Source organism: Hypanus sabinus, chromosome 18 (genome assembly GCF_030144855.1).
Source record: "Hypanus sabinus isolate sHypSab1 chromosome 18, sHypSab1.hap1, whole genome shotgun sequence".
Lineage (NCBI taxonomy): Eukaryota > Metazoa > Chordata > Chondrichthyes > Myliobatiformes > Dasyatidae > Hypanus > Hypanus sabinus.
In genome coordinates, this window is record NC_082723.1 from 30631101 (window position 1) to 30651047 (window position 19947).

The 19947-nt window shown below is 41.5% G+C and overlaps 1 protein-coding gene across 1 annotated transcript in view; it reads left to right on the top strand.

The window, feature by feature from the left end:
• The first annotated feature begins 59 nt into the window (after positions 1–59).
• Positions 60–19947, top strand: part of morn5 (MORN repeat containing 5) — a 33148-nt gene continuing 13260 nt past the window's right edge. The window contains exons 1-4 of the mRNA XM_059993967.1: positions 60–161; positions 16637–16784; positions 18788–18896; positions 19621–19752. Coding sequence (XP_059849950.1) covers positions 64–161; positions 16637–16784; positions 18788–18896; positions 19621–19752 — 487 coding nt within the window. The 5' untranslated portion in view covers positions 60–63. The remainder of the gene's footprint in view (positions 162–16636; positions 16785–18787; positions 18897–19620; positions 19753–19947) is intronic.

Sequence of the window (19947 nt, forward strand, 5' to 3'; positions counted from 1 at the left end):
AAATAAATAAAAGATTTTCGTTTCTGACGGCGAGGCTGGGGGTCAAAGGGTACCGGTGTTGCCATGGTAACGTTGTTGTTCGGCGGCTCTGGGTTCTGGCGAGGTGATGGTGCCATGGAGTACACGGGCAGCAGCTACGTCGGGGACTACCGCAATGGCAGGTTGTGGTCTGGGGGAGCTGGCGCTTTCAGGGAGTCTGTTGAGGGAAGAGCTGCGCTTCGGATGGAGCAGTACTGAGGGAGCGTCGCGCGTTTGGGGACAATACTGAGGGAGCGTCGCACGTTAAGAGGGACGATACTGAGGGAGCGCCACACCATGAGAGGAATTACGCTGAGGGAGCGCCACACTCGTATGAATAGTGTTGATGGAGCGCCGCGCATTGAGGAACATTATTGAGGGAGCGCCTCGTGTTGTGAGGAACAGTACCGAGAGCGCGTCGCATATTGAGAGGAACATTATTGAGGGAGCGCTTCGTGTTTGGAGTAACTGTACTGAGGGAGCTGAATGAACATTATTGAGGGAGCGTCGCACATCGAGGAATTGTGCTGAGGGAGCGCCACACATTTAGAGGAACAGTATTAAGGGAGCGTCGTGTATTGAGAGGAACAGTACTGAGGGAGCGCCGCGTATTGGGAGGAACAGTACTGAGGAAGCGCTGCGCTTTAGAAGGAACAATACTGAAGGAGCGTCGCGCGTTTGGGGACAATACTGAGGGAGCGTCACACGTTAAGAGGGACGGTACTGAGGGAGCGCTGCACTCTGATAGGAGCAGCACCGAGGGAGCATCGCGTTGAGGAACAGTACTGAGGGAGCGCCGCGTATTGGGAGGAACAGTACTGAGGAAGCGCTGTGCTTTAGAATGAACAATACTGAGGGAGCGTCGCGCGTTTTGGGACAATACTGAGGGAGCGTCGTACGCTAAGAGGGACGGTACTGAGGGAGCGCTGCACTCTGAGAGGAGCTGCACTGAGGGAGCATCGCGTTGAGGAACTGTACTGAGGGAGCGTCGCATATTGGGGTGAACAGTATTGAGGGAGCGCCATGTATTGTGAGGAACAGCGCTGAGGGAGCGCTGCATTTTGGATGGACAATACTGAAGGAGCGCCGCGCGTTGGAACGAATATTACCGAGGGAGCGCCGCATGTTGGAATGAATAGTACTGAGGGAGTGCCGCGCGCTGGGAGGAACATAACTGAGGGTGCGTCGCACCCTTGGGAGCAGCGACGAGCTGTCAGAGCAGTGAGGGAGCACTGTGTGGTCAGATGGACAATATGCCAGACTGTGGAAGGGACTGATGGGGGCCTTACATAATGCCCAGCAGCTCATGATACTATCTGTAGAATAGTCAGGGGAGTTATCTCTCGTGTCATGAGCAATATTGATTCCCCAAAACTCCTGGTTGTTCTCACTTGGCTGTTGTAGGAGCTTCTACTGTTGTAAAGTGCCTGATGCGTGCTTCTTCCCACTATCTAACTGTACGTCAAAAGTGATGAATAATTTGTAAGCAATACACAAAATGCTGGAGGAACTGATGAAGGGTCTCCGCCCGAAATGTCGACGGTACTTTTTTCCATGGATGTTGCCTGGCCTGCTGAGTCCCTCCAGCATTTTGTGTGTGTTGCTTGGATTTCCAGGATCTGCAGATTTTTTCTTGTCTGTAATCATTTGTAAAGTATTTTGAAATGTGAAAATACACGTTTGTAGTTGTAGAAGTGTGTAGCTCTGTATCTCTAGGAGTCAACCGTTTGCTTTTCAGGGCTGCACTCAATCCCACTCTGACACATTATGCAGCTACAGTATCTGCTTCCAGCTTTCTTCTGATATCCCTCGATGCCTCTACCCTGAGAAAAAATATCCAACTCCTTCAGAATGTATATACAGACACTGTTGCGAGAAAAAGTTTGTGAATTCATTGTAATTACCTGATTTCTGGCATTAATTAGTTAAAATGTAGTCTGATCTTCACCTAAGTCATAATAATAATTAACCTAAACTAATAACTCACAAGCAATTGTACTTCTCGTCAATAAGTACAATCACAGTCTAGGTTCAAAAAATATGTGAACCTTTGGGATAATGCCTTCAACAAAAAGCTATTTGGAGTCAAGTGTTCCAATCAATGAGATGAGATTGAAGGTGTGGGTTGTAGAGGTACCCTGCCCTATTTAAAAAAAAAGATACACAAAGTTACTGATGGAGCCTGCTCGTCTCAAGAAAGAGCTGTTTATGTGCACTATGCCTTGATCAGAATAACTTTCAGCTAACCTTAGAAGAAGAATTATAGAGATACATGAAACTGGAAAAGGCTACAAAAGCATTTCTAAAGCATTTCTGAGTGTTCATCAGTCCACAGTAAGGGAAATTGTCTACAAATGGAGGAAATTCAGTATTGTTGCTACTGTCCCTAGCAGTGGGCGTCCTGCAAGAGCACAGCATGTAATGCTGAAAGGGGTGAAAAAGATCTCAAGGATAACAGCAAAAGACCTGCAGAAATCTCTAGAACTTGCTGAAGTCTCTGTTCATGTGTCCACTGTAAGAAAAATACTGAACAAGAATGGTGTTCATGGAAGGACACCATGGAGGAAACGACTGCTCTCCAAAAAAAAAACATTGCTGTACATCTCAAATTTGCAGAAGACCATATGGATGTTCCACAATGCCTCTGGGACAATGTTCTGTGGACAGATGAGGCAGACATTAAACTTTTTGGCAGAAATGTGCACTGCTATTTTTGAAGGAAAATGGGCACTAACACATGGGCATTAACACCAAAACCTCAACCCAATCATGAATCATGCTGGAAGGAGCATCATGGTTTGGGACTTATTTGCTGCTCAGGGCCTGGACAGCTTGCAATTGTTGGGGGAACAATGAATTCAAAATTGTATCAAGATATTTTACAGGAGAATGTTCAGGGTCCACAACCTTTTTCTTGCAACTGTATATAAATAAAATTATTTGGATTTGACTGAACCAATCATGAAGGACCCTCACCATTTAGGACATGCTCTCTTCTCATACTGCCATCAATAAGGAGGTACAGGAACAGAATTAGGCCATTTGGCCCATCAAGTCTGCTTCACTAGCATTTCATTATGGCTGATCCATTTCCCTCTCTGTCCCAATCTCTTGCCTTCTCTCTATCCCTTCATGCCCTGACTAATCAAGAATCTATCAACCACTGCCTCAATGACTTGTCCTCCACAGCTGACTGTGGCAATGAATTCCACAGATTCACCACCCTTTGTCTAAAGAAATACAGGAGTTTGAACATTTCAACATATTCAACATTTTAGGAACAGCTTGTTCCTTTCCACCATCAGATTTCTGATGAACCCATGAACACTACCTCACAATTTTGCTTCTTGAACTATTTATTAATATTTATATATTACTCTAATCTATAGTAATTTCTATGTACTGCAATGTATAGCTGCTTCAAAACAATAAATTTCACCAACATATGTCTGTGATGATATACAGATTCTGATTCTGCTTTTCGTGATAGCATGCTCTGGGAGAAGAAATTGCTATCTATACATCTTAAGTGACTTAACTCTGTCCTTGGGATTTGTCAGTGCCCTGCCATTCACTGAATAGTGCTGTGGATCAGAGAGTCTTGGGAGTACAATTTGCGTAGTGATGAAGAAGGCATTAAGCACGCTGGCCTTCATCCATTAGGGCTTTGAGATTAGGAGTAGAGATGTTATGTTGCAGTTATATAAACTGTTGGTGAGGCCACACTTAGAATATTGTATACTGCTCTGGTCACCCAGTTAATGGAAGGACGTTGTCAAGCTGGAGAGGATGCAGAAGAGATTTGTGAGGGTTCTAGCTGGACTAGAGGGTCTGAGTTATAGAGAGAGGTTGTCCATGGTGAATCTCGGCAGAACCTCTTTTGTTCATGGTAAATCTGTATTTCTTGGAGGGTAACCTCACCGAAGTTTGTAAAATCAGATGGGCTATGGACAAGGTGGATGGTTGTAATCTTTCCTCCGGGTTTAGTGGGTCCAAATCTAAGGGGTACAAGTGTGAGTTAAAGAGACACTTCTTTACACAGAAGGTAGTGAGCACCTGGAATGAGATGCTAGAAATGGTTGAAGTGGGTCCAGCTGCAACATTTAAGAGGATTTGGATAGGTACACAGAGGGGATATCACCCATCAGGAAGGCCTTAAAGCTCTCTACTTTTATTTCAAGGTTTGGCATTCTCAGGCTGGAAACTCGTGTAGACTCTATACAATAGCAGCAGGAAATCCATGCACAGAACACTCACTGATCTTCAGGACTACAAACTGATGGAGTCTCTCAGCTCAAAAAGTTGACTCTTTATTCCTTTCCTTTTGTGAATGTGACTCCAGATTTCCAGCATCTGCAGAATCTCCTCTGTTTAAAATCTCTATGACCCTCCATTCCATCTTCTTTGACCTTCCTGAATACAACCAATATTAATAGCAACTATACTTCCAGTTGGCAAGGACCTAGCCTCTAAAGTTCACTTCTTAATTCTCTGCCTCACTACCTAGATTTTTTAGTGGCTTTTAAAAGTCTACTTTTGTGTATCAGTTTCAAATTTTGCCTGATTACACTGTGATGCATCTTGATGTAAGCCCATAGACAGGAGCAGAATCAGGCCATTTGGCCCATCAAGTCTGCTGTGTCATCCCTCTCAATCCCATTCTCCTGCCTTTTTCCCATAACCTTTGATGCTCTGACTAATAAAAAACCTCTGCACTAAATCCACCCAATGATGTGAGGCAATGAATGCCATAGATTCACCACTCTCTGACTGAAGAAATTCCTCCTTATCTCTGTTCTAAATGGACATCCTTCTATTCTGAGGCTGCGCATTCCATCCTAGACTCCCCCACTATAGGAAGCATCCATTCCACATCCACTCTTTCAAGGCCTTTCAACATTCAAAAGGTTTTAAAGTGATGTGCTTCCTTATTCTTCAGAGCTCCAGTGAGTACAGGCCCAGAGCTATCAAACACTCCTCAATTGATTGTAAGCAGAAAACTTCAGTAGATTGGGAGGTGAAAATATTCACCCCATTTTGCTCTTTCAGAGGCTTACCACCTAGTTGCAATATATTTTCAGTTGTCAAATGTTTGGAATTTTTAAATGAGAGATTTAACTCTTATCATCCATCTTGAAGCTGTTAACATTCTTTATAACCACAGTATAACTTCCTTACTTAGCAGTCATATAAATCATGACAGTGTTATTCCACAACAGATTTATCAGTATCCTCTCACCATTCTGAACAAATCAACATAAACTGAAAATAAATTAATTCATAAGAATTATTTTAATTTACTGAAATTGCGGTAAATACTTAAAGAGAAAAGCTAACTCCACTCTTACAGTAAGTTATGGTCTTTTTCTTTACCTTCATGAGACCTGGGAGCAGAATCAGGCCAATAGACCCATTGAGTTTTCTTCACCAGTCAATTATGGCTGTTTTATTATCCCTCTCCATTCCATTCACCTGCCTTCACCCTGTAACCTTTGATGCACTTACTAATCAAGAATTTATCGACCTCCACTTCAAATATACTCAATGACTTGGCCTCCACCGCCGTTTGTGGCAGTAAATTCTACAGATTCACCACCCCCTGGCTAAAGAAATTCAGCTCATCTCTGTTCTAAAGTGACATCCTTCTTTTCTGAGGCTGTGCTCTCTGATCCTAGACTATCCCACATTAGGAAGCATCCTCTCCACTAGTTCTCAGGGTTATGTCGTTAATTCATTAAAATAAATTTAAACAACTGAAGTAAGTCTGTGTTCATCTATCCAAACTACCTGTTGTACCATTCTCTGATAAACATTGAAAATGTTTGTTAAATTGTATTGTGCTTGGCTCAAGGCCCTTTCTGGGAAGTGATTCCAGCTGTTGAACATCCTCTTCCAACAATCTGTCACGCAGTTATGTTTGAGACCTCAGATTCCTCTGCACTTGATACTTCTGAAAGTCCTCTTACTGCTTCACTTTATCCTGGTAGGTACAATGGATGCCTTTATTACACAGGGATAGGAACAGGCCATTCAGACCAAGAGATAAATGTTGTCCTTTATGCTCTATGCCAGCCTTCTGCTCCTCTCAGTCTATCAGCTTCTCTTTCAATCTGTTTCTCTGTGCTACTTACCTAGGTTCAACTTGAGGGAGATGATTATAGCATAACTCAGTGTGCTAAAAAACTTAATATCACTTCAATAACCATTCAAAGTTCAAAATAAATTTATTATCAATGTACAACATATACAACACAAGCCCATTTTCATGTGGGCATTTGTAATAAAAATAAAGAAACAAAACAAAACAAAATAAATCAATAAGCAGAGAACAAGATGAAGTGCCCTTGAAAGTGAGCCTATAGGTTGTGGGAACAGTTTATTGTTAGCGTGAGTGCAGTTGTTCCTCCTGGTTCAAGGGCCTGATGGTTGAGATGTAAAATTATGATATATTTGAATGTTAAGTATTGAAAATACAATTTAGAATCAGAATCAGGTTTAATATCACTGGCATATGTTGTAAAATTTGTTTTGTGGCAGCAGTACATACAATGCATAATAGTAAAAATGCTTGAACAAGGGAGACTACAACAGGATGAGGGAGGAGTTGGTGAATATGGATTGGGAGCACAGGCTATTTGGCTGGACAGTTGAGGAACAGTAGAATACTTACAAAGAGATTTTTCACAGTGCTCAACAAAAGTATATTCCAGTCAAAAGTAAGGACAGTAAGTGTGGGGAGAGCCAGCCTTGGATAACTAAGGAAATAAAAGATAGTATCAAATTAAAAGCTCATTTGTACAAAGTCACAAAGAGTAGTGGGAGACTAGAGTATTGGGAAAACTTTAAAAGCCAACAGAGAACAACTAGACAAGAAATAAGGGAAGGGAAGATAGAGTATGAAAGTAAATTTGCACAAAATATAAAAACAGATAGCAAAAGTTTTTATAAATATATAAAGCGGAAGAGGGTGGCTAAAGTCAATGTAGGTCCCTTGGAAGACGATAAGGGGAAATTGGTATTGGGTGAGAAGGAAATGGCTGAGCCATTGAACGACTATTTTGTGTCTGTCTTCACAGTGGAGACACGTCTAATATGCCAAAGAAGGATGTTATGGACAAAATGGGAGGTGAGGACCTCGATAAAATCACTGTCACTGAAGATACAGTGATGAGCAAACTAGAGGGCCTGAGTCCCCTAGTCCTGATGGGATGCATCCCAGGGTGCTGAAGGAATCGGCGGAGGTTATAGTAGACATGTTGGTAATCATTTATCAAAACTCTCTGGACTCTGGGCAGGTCCCGGCAGATTGGAAGACAGCAAATGTCACTCCACTTTTTAAAAAAGGATGTAGGCAAAAGACGGGCAACTATAGGCCAGTTAGCTTAACATCTGTAGTCAGGAAAATGCTTGAAGCTGTCATTAAGGAAGAAATAGTGAAACATTTAGAAAAGAGTGGTTCCATTAGACAGACACAACATGGATTCAGAAAGGGCAGGTCCTGTTTGACAAACTTACTGGAGTTCTTTGAGGACATAATGAGAGCAGTGGTTAGAGGAGAACAGGTGGATGTCGTATACTTGGATTTCCAGAAGGTGTTCGATAAGGTGCCGCACAAGAGACTTATAAATAAGATACAGATGCATGGAATCGGAAGAAGTGTATTGGCATGGATAGTGGATTGGTTAACTGATAGAAGGCAGAGAGTTGCTATAAATGGGTGTTTCTCCGGTTGGCAGTCTGTCGTGAGTGAGGTGCCGCAGAGGTCGGTGCTGGGCCTACAGCTGTTTACCATTTACATTGATGATTTGGAAGAGGGGACTGAGTGTAGCATAGGAAAATTTGCTGATGACACTAAATCGCCAAAAGTTTTACTTGCAGGTCCAACAGGTTATTAAGAAGGCAACAGAATGTTGGCCTTCATTGCTAGAGGGATTGAATTCAAGAGCAGGGAGGTCATGCTGCAATTATACAAGGTACTGGTGAAGCCACACCTGGAGTACTGTGTACGGTTCTGGTCTTTGTACTTGAGGAAGGATATACTGGCATTGGAGGCAGTGCAGAGGAGGTTCACCAGGTTGATTCCGGGGATGAAGGGGTTAACCTATGAGGAGAGATTGAGTCGCCTGGGACTATACTCTCTGGAGTTCAGATGAATGAGAGGGGATCTTATAGAAACATACAAAATTTTGAAATAATAGATAAAATAGAAGTACAAAAGTTGTTTCCATTGGTAGGTGAGACTAGAACTAGGGGACATTGCCTCAAGATTCAGGGGAGAAGATTTAGGATGGAGATGAGGAAAAACTGTTTTTCCCAGACAGTGGTGAATCTGTGGAATTCTCTGCCCAAGGAAGCAGTTGAGGCTTCTTCACTAAATATGTTTAAGAAACAGTTAGTTAGGTTTTATATAGTAAGGGAATTAAGGGTTATGGGGAAAAGGCAGGTAGATAGAGCTCAATTTACCGACAGGTCAGCCATGATCTTATTGTATGGCGGGGCAGGCTCGATGGGCTGAATGACCTACTCCTGCTCCTATTTCTAATGTCCTTATGTTCAATAAGTATATATAAAGAAAGGAGATTATTTAAACAAGTAGCATTAAAAGAGAGGAAATAAATACCAAGGTAGCATTCATTGAGAAATCTGGTGGTGGAGTAGAGAAGCTGTTCCTGAAACGTGTATGTGTGTGTGTGTGCACGCGAGCGCGCCTTCAGCTCCTATACCACCTTGTTGATGGTAGTAATGAGAACAGGGCTTGCCCTGGGAGATGGGGGTCTTTATTGATGGATGCTGCTTTTTTTGGGCATTGCCTTTTGAAGGTGTCTTGAATGCTGGGGAGGCCAGTGCCCATGATGGAGCTAGCTGAGTTTTCAACTTTCCACAGCTTTTTCCAGCCCCTCCATACCAGATAGTAATGTAACTGGTTAGAATGCTCTCCAAGGTACATCAGTGGAAATTTGCAAGAGTCTTTGGTGACATACCAATTCTCAAATTCCTAATGAAATATGGCACTTTCGTGCCTTCTTTGTAATTGCATCAATATGTTAGACCCAGATAGATCGTCAGAGATAATGGTAACCAGGAACTTGAAACTGCTCACTCTTTCCACTGCTGATCCCTCAATGAGGATTGGTGTGTGTTCCCTCAACTTCCCCTTCCTGAATTCTACAATCGATTTAAATCAGAGAATTGAAGTTGCCTAAACAAGTGTTTTCACGACAATGAAGAACTCAATCTTAGTTCACCAAACAAGAAATCATCTGGATTATATGTGTAATAACAGAAAACTGAGAGGACCACCTAGGACATGCCCCCTTTTCGTTGTTACCAAAGAGGTACAAGAGCCTGAAGGCACACGCTCGGCAATTCAGGAACAGCTTCTTTGCTTCCCCATCTGATTTCTGAATGGATATGGATCCCATGAACACTACTTTTTTTGTCTTTTTGCACTACTTTTTTAATTAACTTTTTAAAATTATATACTTATTGTAATTTACAGTTTTTATTATCATGTATTGCTGCTGCCAAACAATAAATTTCACAACATATGTTGGTGCTATTAAACCTGATTCTGATTCTGAGAGTGAGCCTGTAGAATTTTAAGACATTCAGAAGCTATCTTAAATCAAACAAGTAATTCATAAAGCCACTTGATTCCAGGGTATTTATTATATTCCTAAATACTGCTCTTAACACTTAAAGGAAAGCTAATACAAATTTTGCTTTATAACAAATCTTGTACAGAGAGGCATTGTTCAGCTTTGATGATCTGATGACCTTAGACTTTATTGGTGCAATGTCCTACAGCTGCTACCAGAAACCTGAATTTCCCATTTTACTGAAACATAGAAACATAGAAAATAGGTGCAGGAGTAAGCCATTCAGCCCTTCGAGCCTGCACCACCATTCAGTATGATCATGGCTGATCATCCAACTCAGAACCCTGTACCTGCTTTCTCTCCATACCCCCTGATCCCTTTAGCCACAAGGGCCATATCTAACTTCCTCTTAAATATAGCCAATGAACCGGCCTCAACTGTTTCCTGTGGTAGAGAATTCCACAGATTCAACACTCTCTGTGTGAAGAAGTTTTTCCTCATCTCGGTCCTAAAAGGCTTCCCCTTTATCCTTAAACTGTGGCCCCTCATTCTGGACTTCCTCAACATCAGAAACAATCTTCCTGCATCGAGCCTGTCCGATCCCTTTAAAATTTTTTACGTTTCAATAAGATCCTCCCGCAATCTTCTAAATTCCAGTGAGTATAAGCCTAGTCAATCCAGTCGTTCTTCATATGAAAGAAAGTCCTGCCATCCCAGGAATCAATCTGGTGAACCTTCTCTGTACTCCTTCTATGGCAAGAATGTCTTTCCTCAGATTAGGGGACCAAAACTGCACACAATATTCTAGGTGCGGTCTCACCAAGGCCTTGTACAACTGCAGTAGAATCTCCCTGCTCCTGTACTCAAATCCTTTTACTATGAATGCCTACATACCATTTGCCTTTTTCACCGCCTGCTGTACCTGCATGCCCACCTTCAATGACTGGAGTACAATGACACCCAGGTCTCGTTGCACCTCCCCTTTTCCTAATTGGCCACTGTTCAGATAATAATCTGTTTTCCTGTTCTTGCAACCAAAGTGGATAACCTCACATTTATCCACATTAAATTGCATCTGCCATGAATTTGCCCACTCACCTAACCTATCCAAGTCACCCTGCATCCTCTTAGCATACTCCTCACAGCTAACACCGCCGCCCAGCTTCGTGTCATCTGCAAACTTGGAGATGCTGCATTTAGTTCCCTCGTCTAAATCATTAATATATATTGTAAACAACTGGGGTCCCAGCACTGAGCCTTGCGGTACCCCACTAGTCACTGCCTGCCATTCTGAAAAGGTCCCGTTCACTCCTACTCTTTGCTTCCTGTCTGCCAACCAATTCTCTATCTACATCAATACCATACCCCCAATACTGTGTGCTTTAAGTTTGCACACTAATCTCCTGTGTGGGACCTTGTCAAAAGCCTTTTGAAAATCTAAATATACCACATCCACTGGTTCTCCCCTATCCACTCTACCAGTTACTTCTTCAAAAAGTTCCATAAGATTCGTCAGACATGATTTTCCTTTCACAAATCCATGCTGACTTTGTCCGATGATTTCACCTCTTTCCAAATGTGCTGTTATCACATCTTTGATAAATGACTCTATCATTTTCCCCACCACCGATATCAGACTAACCAGTCTATAATTCCCTGGTTAAAACCAGGGAGTACCTGCTTCTTTGCTGCAGACCAACACCTACCCCCACCCCTGCTCCACCAAAGTTAAGGATTCATAAAGTGACATGGATCTGACGATTTGAAGCTGGATTTGTGTCTGGGAGTTTCCTTTTTACCTTATTGAAATAAAGGGATGTGTTTTTTATTTTTTTCTGAATGAGAAAAATCAGGATCAGGTCATTATCTCTGATGTATGTCCTGAAATTTGTTGTTTTGTGGCAGGAGTACAGTGCAATATATGAAAATTACTGTGAGTTACAATAAGAAATAGAAAAATAAATCATGTAAAACAGAGCATAATACTCAGGAAGCATAATTCTGAGAAAATCTAATGAAGGAGGGGAAGAAGCTGTTCCTGAAGCATTGAATGTGTGTCTTCAGGCTCCTGTACCTCTTCCATGATGGTAGTAATGAGAAGGGGGTATGTTCTGGATCATGGAGTCCTTAATGATGGATTTTGCATTTTTTTGAGGCACCACCTTTTGAAGATGTCCTTGATAGTGGACAGGCTGTGCCCAGCTGAGTCAACAACCCTCTGTTCTTTTCAACCCTGTGTATTGAAGCCTCCATAGCTGGTGGGGATGCTGCTCACCCTCTCCATTGTTGATCCCTCAATGACAATTGCTGTGTGTCTCCCGACTTCCCATTGCTGATCATCCTTCTTTGCACCACTAAAATATCCTTTCTCAGTTATGTCAGAGACATCTACTGAAGATAAATTTTGTTTACACAAACTTTTCCTTGCTGTACAACATAAAGGGCATTAGCAGATCCAAATACCCTTTCTCTTCACTTACATTTTTTCTATAAAATAGGTGCAAATAATTTTGATGAACTCCATAATTTTGAAGGTCATTACATCTTCTTTCCTGGAATGACAGTGTTTAAGTCCACTGATGTATGCTTTATATAGTGATGAGTGAAACCTAACATACGAGAACTGAGTAGAAGCAATCTAACTAATATGGACACCTGGATGAATGTTTGATCCTTTTAATATTTCTGATAGTAATCATAGATTATTGGAAGCCTTTCTGTGCCCGTTCCTATTTATTGATATTATACTTGGTGGAAAGCAAATACCTTTTGCCTTTCCTCAGCGCACCCTTGCACTTTTCACTTATTAGTGTGCAGAAGGTTCCTGTCAACCAATGAAGAAAACACTGCTCCCTCTACAGGACGACCAGGATCTGTATGAAAACCAGCTCTGCATTCTCCCCAACTAATCCTCTTGCAGAGCAGTTCAACAATAGCATACACCCAGAAATGTCAGTCATAATCTTGCTGCAAGGGAGACAATGAATAGATTAAAGAAGTGAGATTAAAAAGGAGAGGGAGCTGTCTATATCAGTGCAAGTAGCTTAGATCATTATTATTTTAATCTATAGTATGTAAAATGTATAAAATATAATACAGGAGGGAAAGTGACTCCAGAACTATTTAGTTAATTCTTGATCATAAGGAGGTTCCATGATGGTAGTTGAGATTGGAGTGGAATGAAGGGCTTAGACATGTTTTCAAGGTAAGAACAGGAATTTCATGTAGTCTGCTATATAGGTGAATCAGGTAATTTTGTTCTATTCTAACAGTTTTCAAAGGAGTAGGTAATCTCAAACAATGAAATTACCACAATCAGTTCCGTGTGGATGCAAATGCTTATGTCACATTTCCATATAAGTAATGTTGGGTGCTTGTAGCTTAGATCATTTAGAACAACTTTTTTTTTGAATTATTGGTATAATCTTTGCTTTATATTGGTTTTCCATTCATTTGATTTTTTTATGTTCATGAAATGTTTGGAGATCAGAAAATTAGTTCTGATGAGTATTAATGGAAATTAACAATAATGTAGTTTCTCCAAACCTTATCTGCCTTTTCTCAGTCAGTCACAGTGGCTAAATGAAGAAAGTAGGACACATGATATATTTTATTTGTGCAAAATAAGTATTAATAACAAAAATAATACTCAATACTGTCAAACTTTAATAACAGCACAGCAGAGTCTATTGATAGTTCTCATGCCAGCAATGTCTTTTTTAAAGGATTTTAAGGATAACTTTTTCTCTCTGTGATCCACACCAAGTACCATAGTAACAAGCAGTATCTGTAAAATGAGTATAATTGACATCAAGTATAGAGTTCATTTTTATTTTAGTCATCCACCAGAGAGTGTTGTTAACACACTAAATGCTGGTGGAACACAGCAGGCCAGGCAGCATCCATAGGAAGAAACACTGTCGATGTTTCGGGCCGTTGTTAACAATAGGATTTCACCTCAGAGACCCACGTGACTGAGGGTCATTCACATCTTCAACGTTAGCTTGGACCAGAATGTACAATGAAGTGTTTCATAAAATACAGTCCAAACTTCCCATGTAACATTCCCTTATAACAAATTCCATCCATTGGCCATTTCTTTTTGTTCGTTGAATGTAAGGCAACTTAAACTGAGCAAGAGCATCTTCATAAATGGTACCATATCGTCGAGAGAAGTGCCCTTCACTAGATTAGCGTGATTTATGTTTTGGGGGTGCTCCATGGTCTGGAAGAACATTGTTTTGTTTGGTTATAAATATGTACAGACAGATGACAATAAACTTGAAATGTTGGAGGGTCCTTTTTCACCCTCTGTCCTTGCCTGAGAGAGTGGTGCAAGGAGAGTTGGTGATGTATTTAAGAAGTGTCTATAGAGCCCAATAAGCACCCAGGCATAGAAAGCTATGAGCCGTGGTGGAAGACGAGATTAAAATATGGATGTGTGCCCATGAGTCAGTGGGGAACCAGGTGAGCCGTGGCCGGTTTCCATGACATTGTGACTGTAAGATTCCCAATCCATTAATTCAGCATAAGATTAAAGGAGAGACTATGTTAGAGAGAGGAAAAGGGGAATTCAGCTAGCAGTGGATTTATTGCAGGGATTATTTTGCTTCTTTTGTAAGGTAATTTTTATTTGGAAGCCTCAATAATCTCCAGCAGCAACCACTCTACATGCACCTGACTGTGCTAGTGAGAAGATTCATACAGTTTTTCGTAACTTTCCAGCAGTGGAGTGCAGTGGGCTAGCTTCCTGGAGTGATGCTGATCCTCATGGTGAGGAAGCTGGGGAACGGTGGCCTTCAGATTCATTGTACAATGCCCAAGAACATTCCTACTTTTCCTGGCTCGACAGAAGAACTAACAAAGCATTACTTATGTAGCCTCTTTTGTTTCCAATCTTCCTCTGCCTGAAATTAACCTGGTAGGAAATCAAGGGTTAAGATAGCACTTTTTGTGTTGGCCTTGTTGGGATAGTAAATTCAAGAGCCACAAGGTAATATTGCAGATCTATAAAACTCTGGTTAGACCACACTTGGAATATTGTGTTTTGTTCTGGTGGCTTCATTATAGTTATGATGTGGAAGATTTAGAAAGGGCGCAGAGGATATTTATCAAGATGCTTTCTAGATTAGAGAGCATGTCTTATGGGGATAGATTGAGAAAGCTAGGGCTTTTCTCTTTGGGATGAAGGAGGTGAGAGATGACATGATGGAGGTGCAAAAGATGATAAAAGGCATTGATAAAATCGATAGAGACTTTTGCCCAGTGCAGAAAGGCTAATACGAGGGAGCATAATTTTAAGGTGTTTTGAGGGAAGTATAGGAGGGATGTCAGAGTTAAGTTTTTTTACACTGAGAGTGATGGGTGCATGCAACATGCTTTCAGAGGTGGTGGTACAATAGGGACATTTAAGAAATTCTTAGATGGGCACATGGATGAGAGAAAAATAGCAGGTATTATAAGACCATAAGACATAGGAACAGAATTAGGCCACTTGGCTCATCGAATCTGCTCAACCATCCAATCATGGCTGATCCTTTTTTGTTCTCTCCTCAGCCCCACTCCCCGGCCTTCTTCCCCTAACCTTTAATGCCATGGCCAATCAAGAACCTATCAAGCTCAGCCTTAAATACGCCCATCGACCTGGCCTCCACAGCTGCCTGTGGTTTCTCATATGATAACCCTTTAGTTCCTGGAATAATTCTTGTGAACCTCCTCTGAACCCTCTCCAATGCCAGCACATCTTTTCTTATACAAGGAGCCCCAAACTGTTCTCTATACCCAAGGTGAGGCCTCAGCATCACACCCCTGCTCTTATATTCTAGACCTTTTGAAGTGAATGCTAACATTGCATTTGCCTTCCTCACCACCAACTCTGCCTGCAAGTTAACCTTTAGGGTGTTCAGCACAAGGAACTCCCAAGTCCCCTTGCATCTCAGATTTTTGGAGTTTCTTCCCGCTTAGAAAATAGTCTGCACATTTATTTCTTCTACCAAAGTGTATGACCATGACTGGCCACTCTCTTGCCCAGTCTCCTAATCTGTCCTTCTGCAGCCTTCCTGTTTTCTCAACATTACTGCCCCTTCACCAATCTTCATATCATCTGCAAACTTGGCAACAAAGTCATCTATTCCATCATCTAAATCATTGATATACAGCATAAAAGAAGCAGTCCCAACACTGGCCCCTGTGGAACACCTCCTTTGAGCCAAAGCCTGACACTCCCGCTCCCAACAATGGCTGCTCTGCTAATCCCTTCTGTACTTTGACTTACTCCTTTCTGCACTGCTCCCGCTGTTGATTGGACCACTGGAATGACACCAAATGTCCGTGAAGCTCTACTTTTAAACGAGTACCACCGACTTCAGGTACCCTCCTTGCTGTGCGCACTCCTGCCAATGACTGGCCCCCTGAATGACATTGAACACCCATGAAGCTGACCTTTTAAATGAGTGCCGCTGACCTGAAAGTAACCTCCTCGCTGTGCAGTGCTCCTGAGCTGGTTGGGCTGCCAGAATGACACTGAATGCCCATGAAGCTCCACTTTTGAGTAATCTCCTTGCAGTCCACTGCTCCCGCAGCCAGAATGACGCGTGGGTTATAATACACATTATAAAATACATTATAATACATGAGTTATGACCAAAGAAAAGTCCTACAGTGCAAGGGTGTTTATTCAATGTGTCAAAAATTCAACTTAGAAAAATTAGCGAAAATAGCGAAAACTGCCGATATTTACAAAAAGGTATCTGCCAGGAAACACTATTATACTATCAGAGAGTGGTTGATGCGTAGAATGCACTGCCTGAGTCAGTGGTAGAGGCAGATACACTAATGAACACTAGACAGGTAAATGAAGGAATTTAAGGTGGGGGGTTATATGGGAGGCAGAGTTTAAGGGTTGGCACAACATTGTGGGCCGAAGGGCCTGTACTGTGCTGTACTATTCTATGTTTTATAACTACGTACTATGCCAGTGTGAACTCCTGACAGATTGATCTTATTCTATTTTCCCTCAGGATGGAAGGATATGGGGAGTATACCCTCCCAACTGAAACTAGATATGAGGGAGAAATGAAAGATGGCATGTTTCACGGTCATGGAACCTTATATTTTCCCAATGGAAGCAAATATGTTGCCACCTGGGACTCTGGAGCTGTAATAAAGGTGGGATTTGAAAATTATTTTATGGAAAAGAGTATTATAAGATCATAAGACATAGGAGCGCAGTTAGGCCATTCTGTTCCTCCATTCCCTTATGGCAGATTTATTACCCCTCTCAACCCCATTCTCCTACTTTCTCCCCATAACCTTAGATGCCTTGAGTAGCCAAAAACCTTTAAATATATTCAATGACTTGACTCTACAATGGCAGTGAATTCCACAGATTCATCATCCTCTGACAAAAGAAATTCCTTCACATCTCTGTTCTAAATGGATGTCCCTCTATTCTGAGGCTGTCCCCTCCAGTCCAAGACTTGCCCGCTGTAGAAACATCCTCTCCACATCCGCTCTGTCTAAACCTTTACATATTCGATAGATTTTAATGAGATACCCATCATTCTTCTAAACTCTAACGAGTACAGGCACAGAGTCATCTAAAGGGCCTCGTACAATAATGCTTTCATTCCCGGAATCATTCTTATGAACCTCCTCTGGAGCCTCTCCAATGCCAGTACATCTTTTCTTAGATAAGGAACCTGAAAATACTCCAACTGCAGTTTGACCAATGCCTTAAAGCCTCAGCATCACATCTTTGTTCTTATATTCTAGTCTTCTTGAAATGAAAGCGAACATTGCATTTGCTTTCCTTACCACTTACCACTGCAAGTTAACCTTTACGGAATCCTGCACGAGGAATCCAAGTTCCTTTGCATGTGTGAAGATCAAAAGGATAAGATGTGAGAGGATAGGACTAATCAAGTGTGACAATGGAAAAGTGTGTATGGAACCAGAGGATTCAGCAGAGATACTTAATGATTACTTTGCTTCAGTATTCACTATGGAAAATGATCTTGGCGATTGTAGGGATGACTTACAGCGGACTGAATAGCTTGAGCTTGTAGTTGTTAAGACGGACAGACAGACAGACAGACAGACAGACCTACTTTATTGATCCCAAGGGAAATTGGGTTTTGTTACAGTCGCACCAACCAAGAATAGTGTAGAAATATAGCAATATAAAACAATAAATAATTAAATAATAATAGGTAAATTATGCCAAGTGGAAATAAGTCCAGGACCAGCCTATTGGCTCAGGGTGTCTGACACTCCGAGGGAGGAGTTGTAAAGTTTGATGGCCACAGGCAGGAATGACTTCCTATGACGCTCAGTGTTGCATCTTGGTGGAAAGAGTCTCTGGCTGAATGTATTCCTGTGCCTAACCAGTACATTATGGAGTGGATAGGAGTCATTGTCCAAGATGGCATGTAACTTGGACAGCATCCTCTTTTCAGACACCACCGTCAGAGAGTCCAGTTCCACCCCCACAACATCACTGGCCTTGCGAATGAGTTTGTTGATTCTATTGGTGTCTGCTACCCTCAGCCTGCTAACTGAAGAGACAGATACTAAGAGATTTGAAAGTAGTGGGGGGAGGTGGAAATGCAAAATGATAGGAGAAGACCAGAGGCAGTGGGATGAAGCTAAGAGCTGGAAAGGTGATTGACGAAAGAGCTGGAGAAGGGAAAGGATCATGGGATAGGAGGCCTCAGGAGAAAGAAAGGAAGGAGGGGGAGCACCAGAGGGAGATGGAGAACAGGCAGAGTGATGGGCAGAGAGAGAGAAAAACACAAACAACTAAATATGTCAGGGGAGGAGGGGCATTAATGGAAGTTAGAGAAGTCAATGTTCATGCCATCAGGTTGGAGGCTACCCAGCCGGTATATAATGTGTTGTTCCTCCAACCTGAGTGTGGCTTCATCTTGACAGTAGAGGTCTGCCAGAGAAAGCAGGATCTCCCAGTGGCCACACATTTTAATTCCACGTACCATTCCCATTCTGATATGTCTATCCATGGCCTCCTCTACTGTTTTTAGTGGCCTCTATAGGGTCTTATAGTCCGATGCCTTGCAGCTTCCATACCACGCAATAATCTTCAATATTAAACACGCAACAGTTCTCCTGCACTATCTCTGGCACTTGGTAATTAGCTATGCTTTCTTTTTCAGGGTAGCTATATATTTGCAGACGGCTTAGTATACGAGGAATACTGGAACTACTGTGATGGTTATGACAGACGTTTTTATACTGAAATATGTAACGGATTGAAACCAGCAGGTATTTTACTTGAAAGCATCAGAAGTACACTTTACATTGCATACAGCAAATAATGAGTGCTACAAGTAGAGCCTTGTATAAAAATTATGATACTCTTTATTATATGCTTGATTTCACATGCTCTATCACATCATTGCCAAAATAAATGCTCTGTGCATTTATTAAACCAAAAAGAAAATTATAAAGTTCAAGTTCAAGTTTATTGTCACTCAGCTGTACATATGTATACTGTCAAACAAGACAATATTCCTCTAGACTAAGGTGCACTACACAGAGCATATAACTCACATTAAACACAAAGTAATATTACCAAAAATAAATTAAGAAATAATAATTAATAAATATATTCTAGAAGATTTACATTTAACGTAAGGTGCATTTATGCTAAAATTTTGGTTTATGTGCTGTGTGTGATACATGATTTATGGGATAAAAAGTAAATAGTTTAATGCTGCTGGTGCTTCATATGTGATAAGACCTCGGTAGTGGCAGGGAGTTTAGTAGGCTCACAGTCAGGGTGAGAAGCTGTTTCCCATCCTAATAACAAATACCTGCTCTATGAAGGATTTATTTAGGCTGAGAAATAAACACATAAACCAGTTAACCTTTGATCTCAGAATTAGACAACTGCATTAAAGCTAAATTTGCTACTGGCCTTCTGTAATACTGCATACCAGAAAGATGGAAGTTGTGGTAATATGCTGATGTTTCTGCACTTGGTCAGGTCGATCCCAGCTCACAAACCGAGATCCTCCAAGAACAATTCCAGCTGGTTGTTACGACTGCGGTGATGGCTTCTACAACCCAAAAACAAGAGTTATCACTGATTACAACAGTGAATTTCTTCGTAATGCAGGTAGGTTCTCAGAAACACATCCAGCCAGTTGTGCTTATTGTTTTCTATTGTTATCAGTACTCTGGAATTCAACAATTATCTTTCAATTAAATTTTGGCTACTGGCTTCTTGTCTCTTGTGTAAACACTTATTCCATCCCACATTTTTTCAATCAAGTTTTTCATGATTCATTGCAATCCTTAGATCAGTACTTGG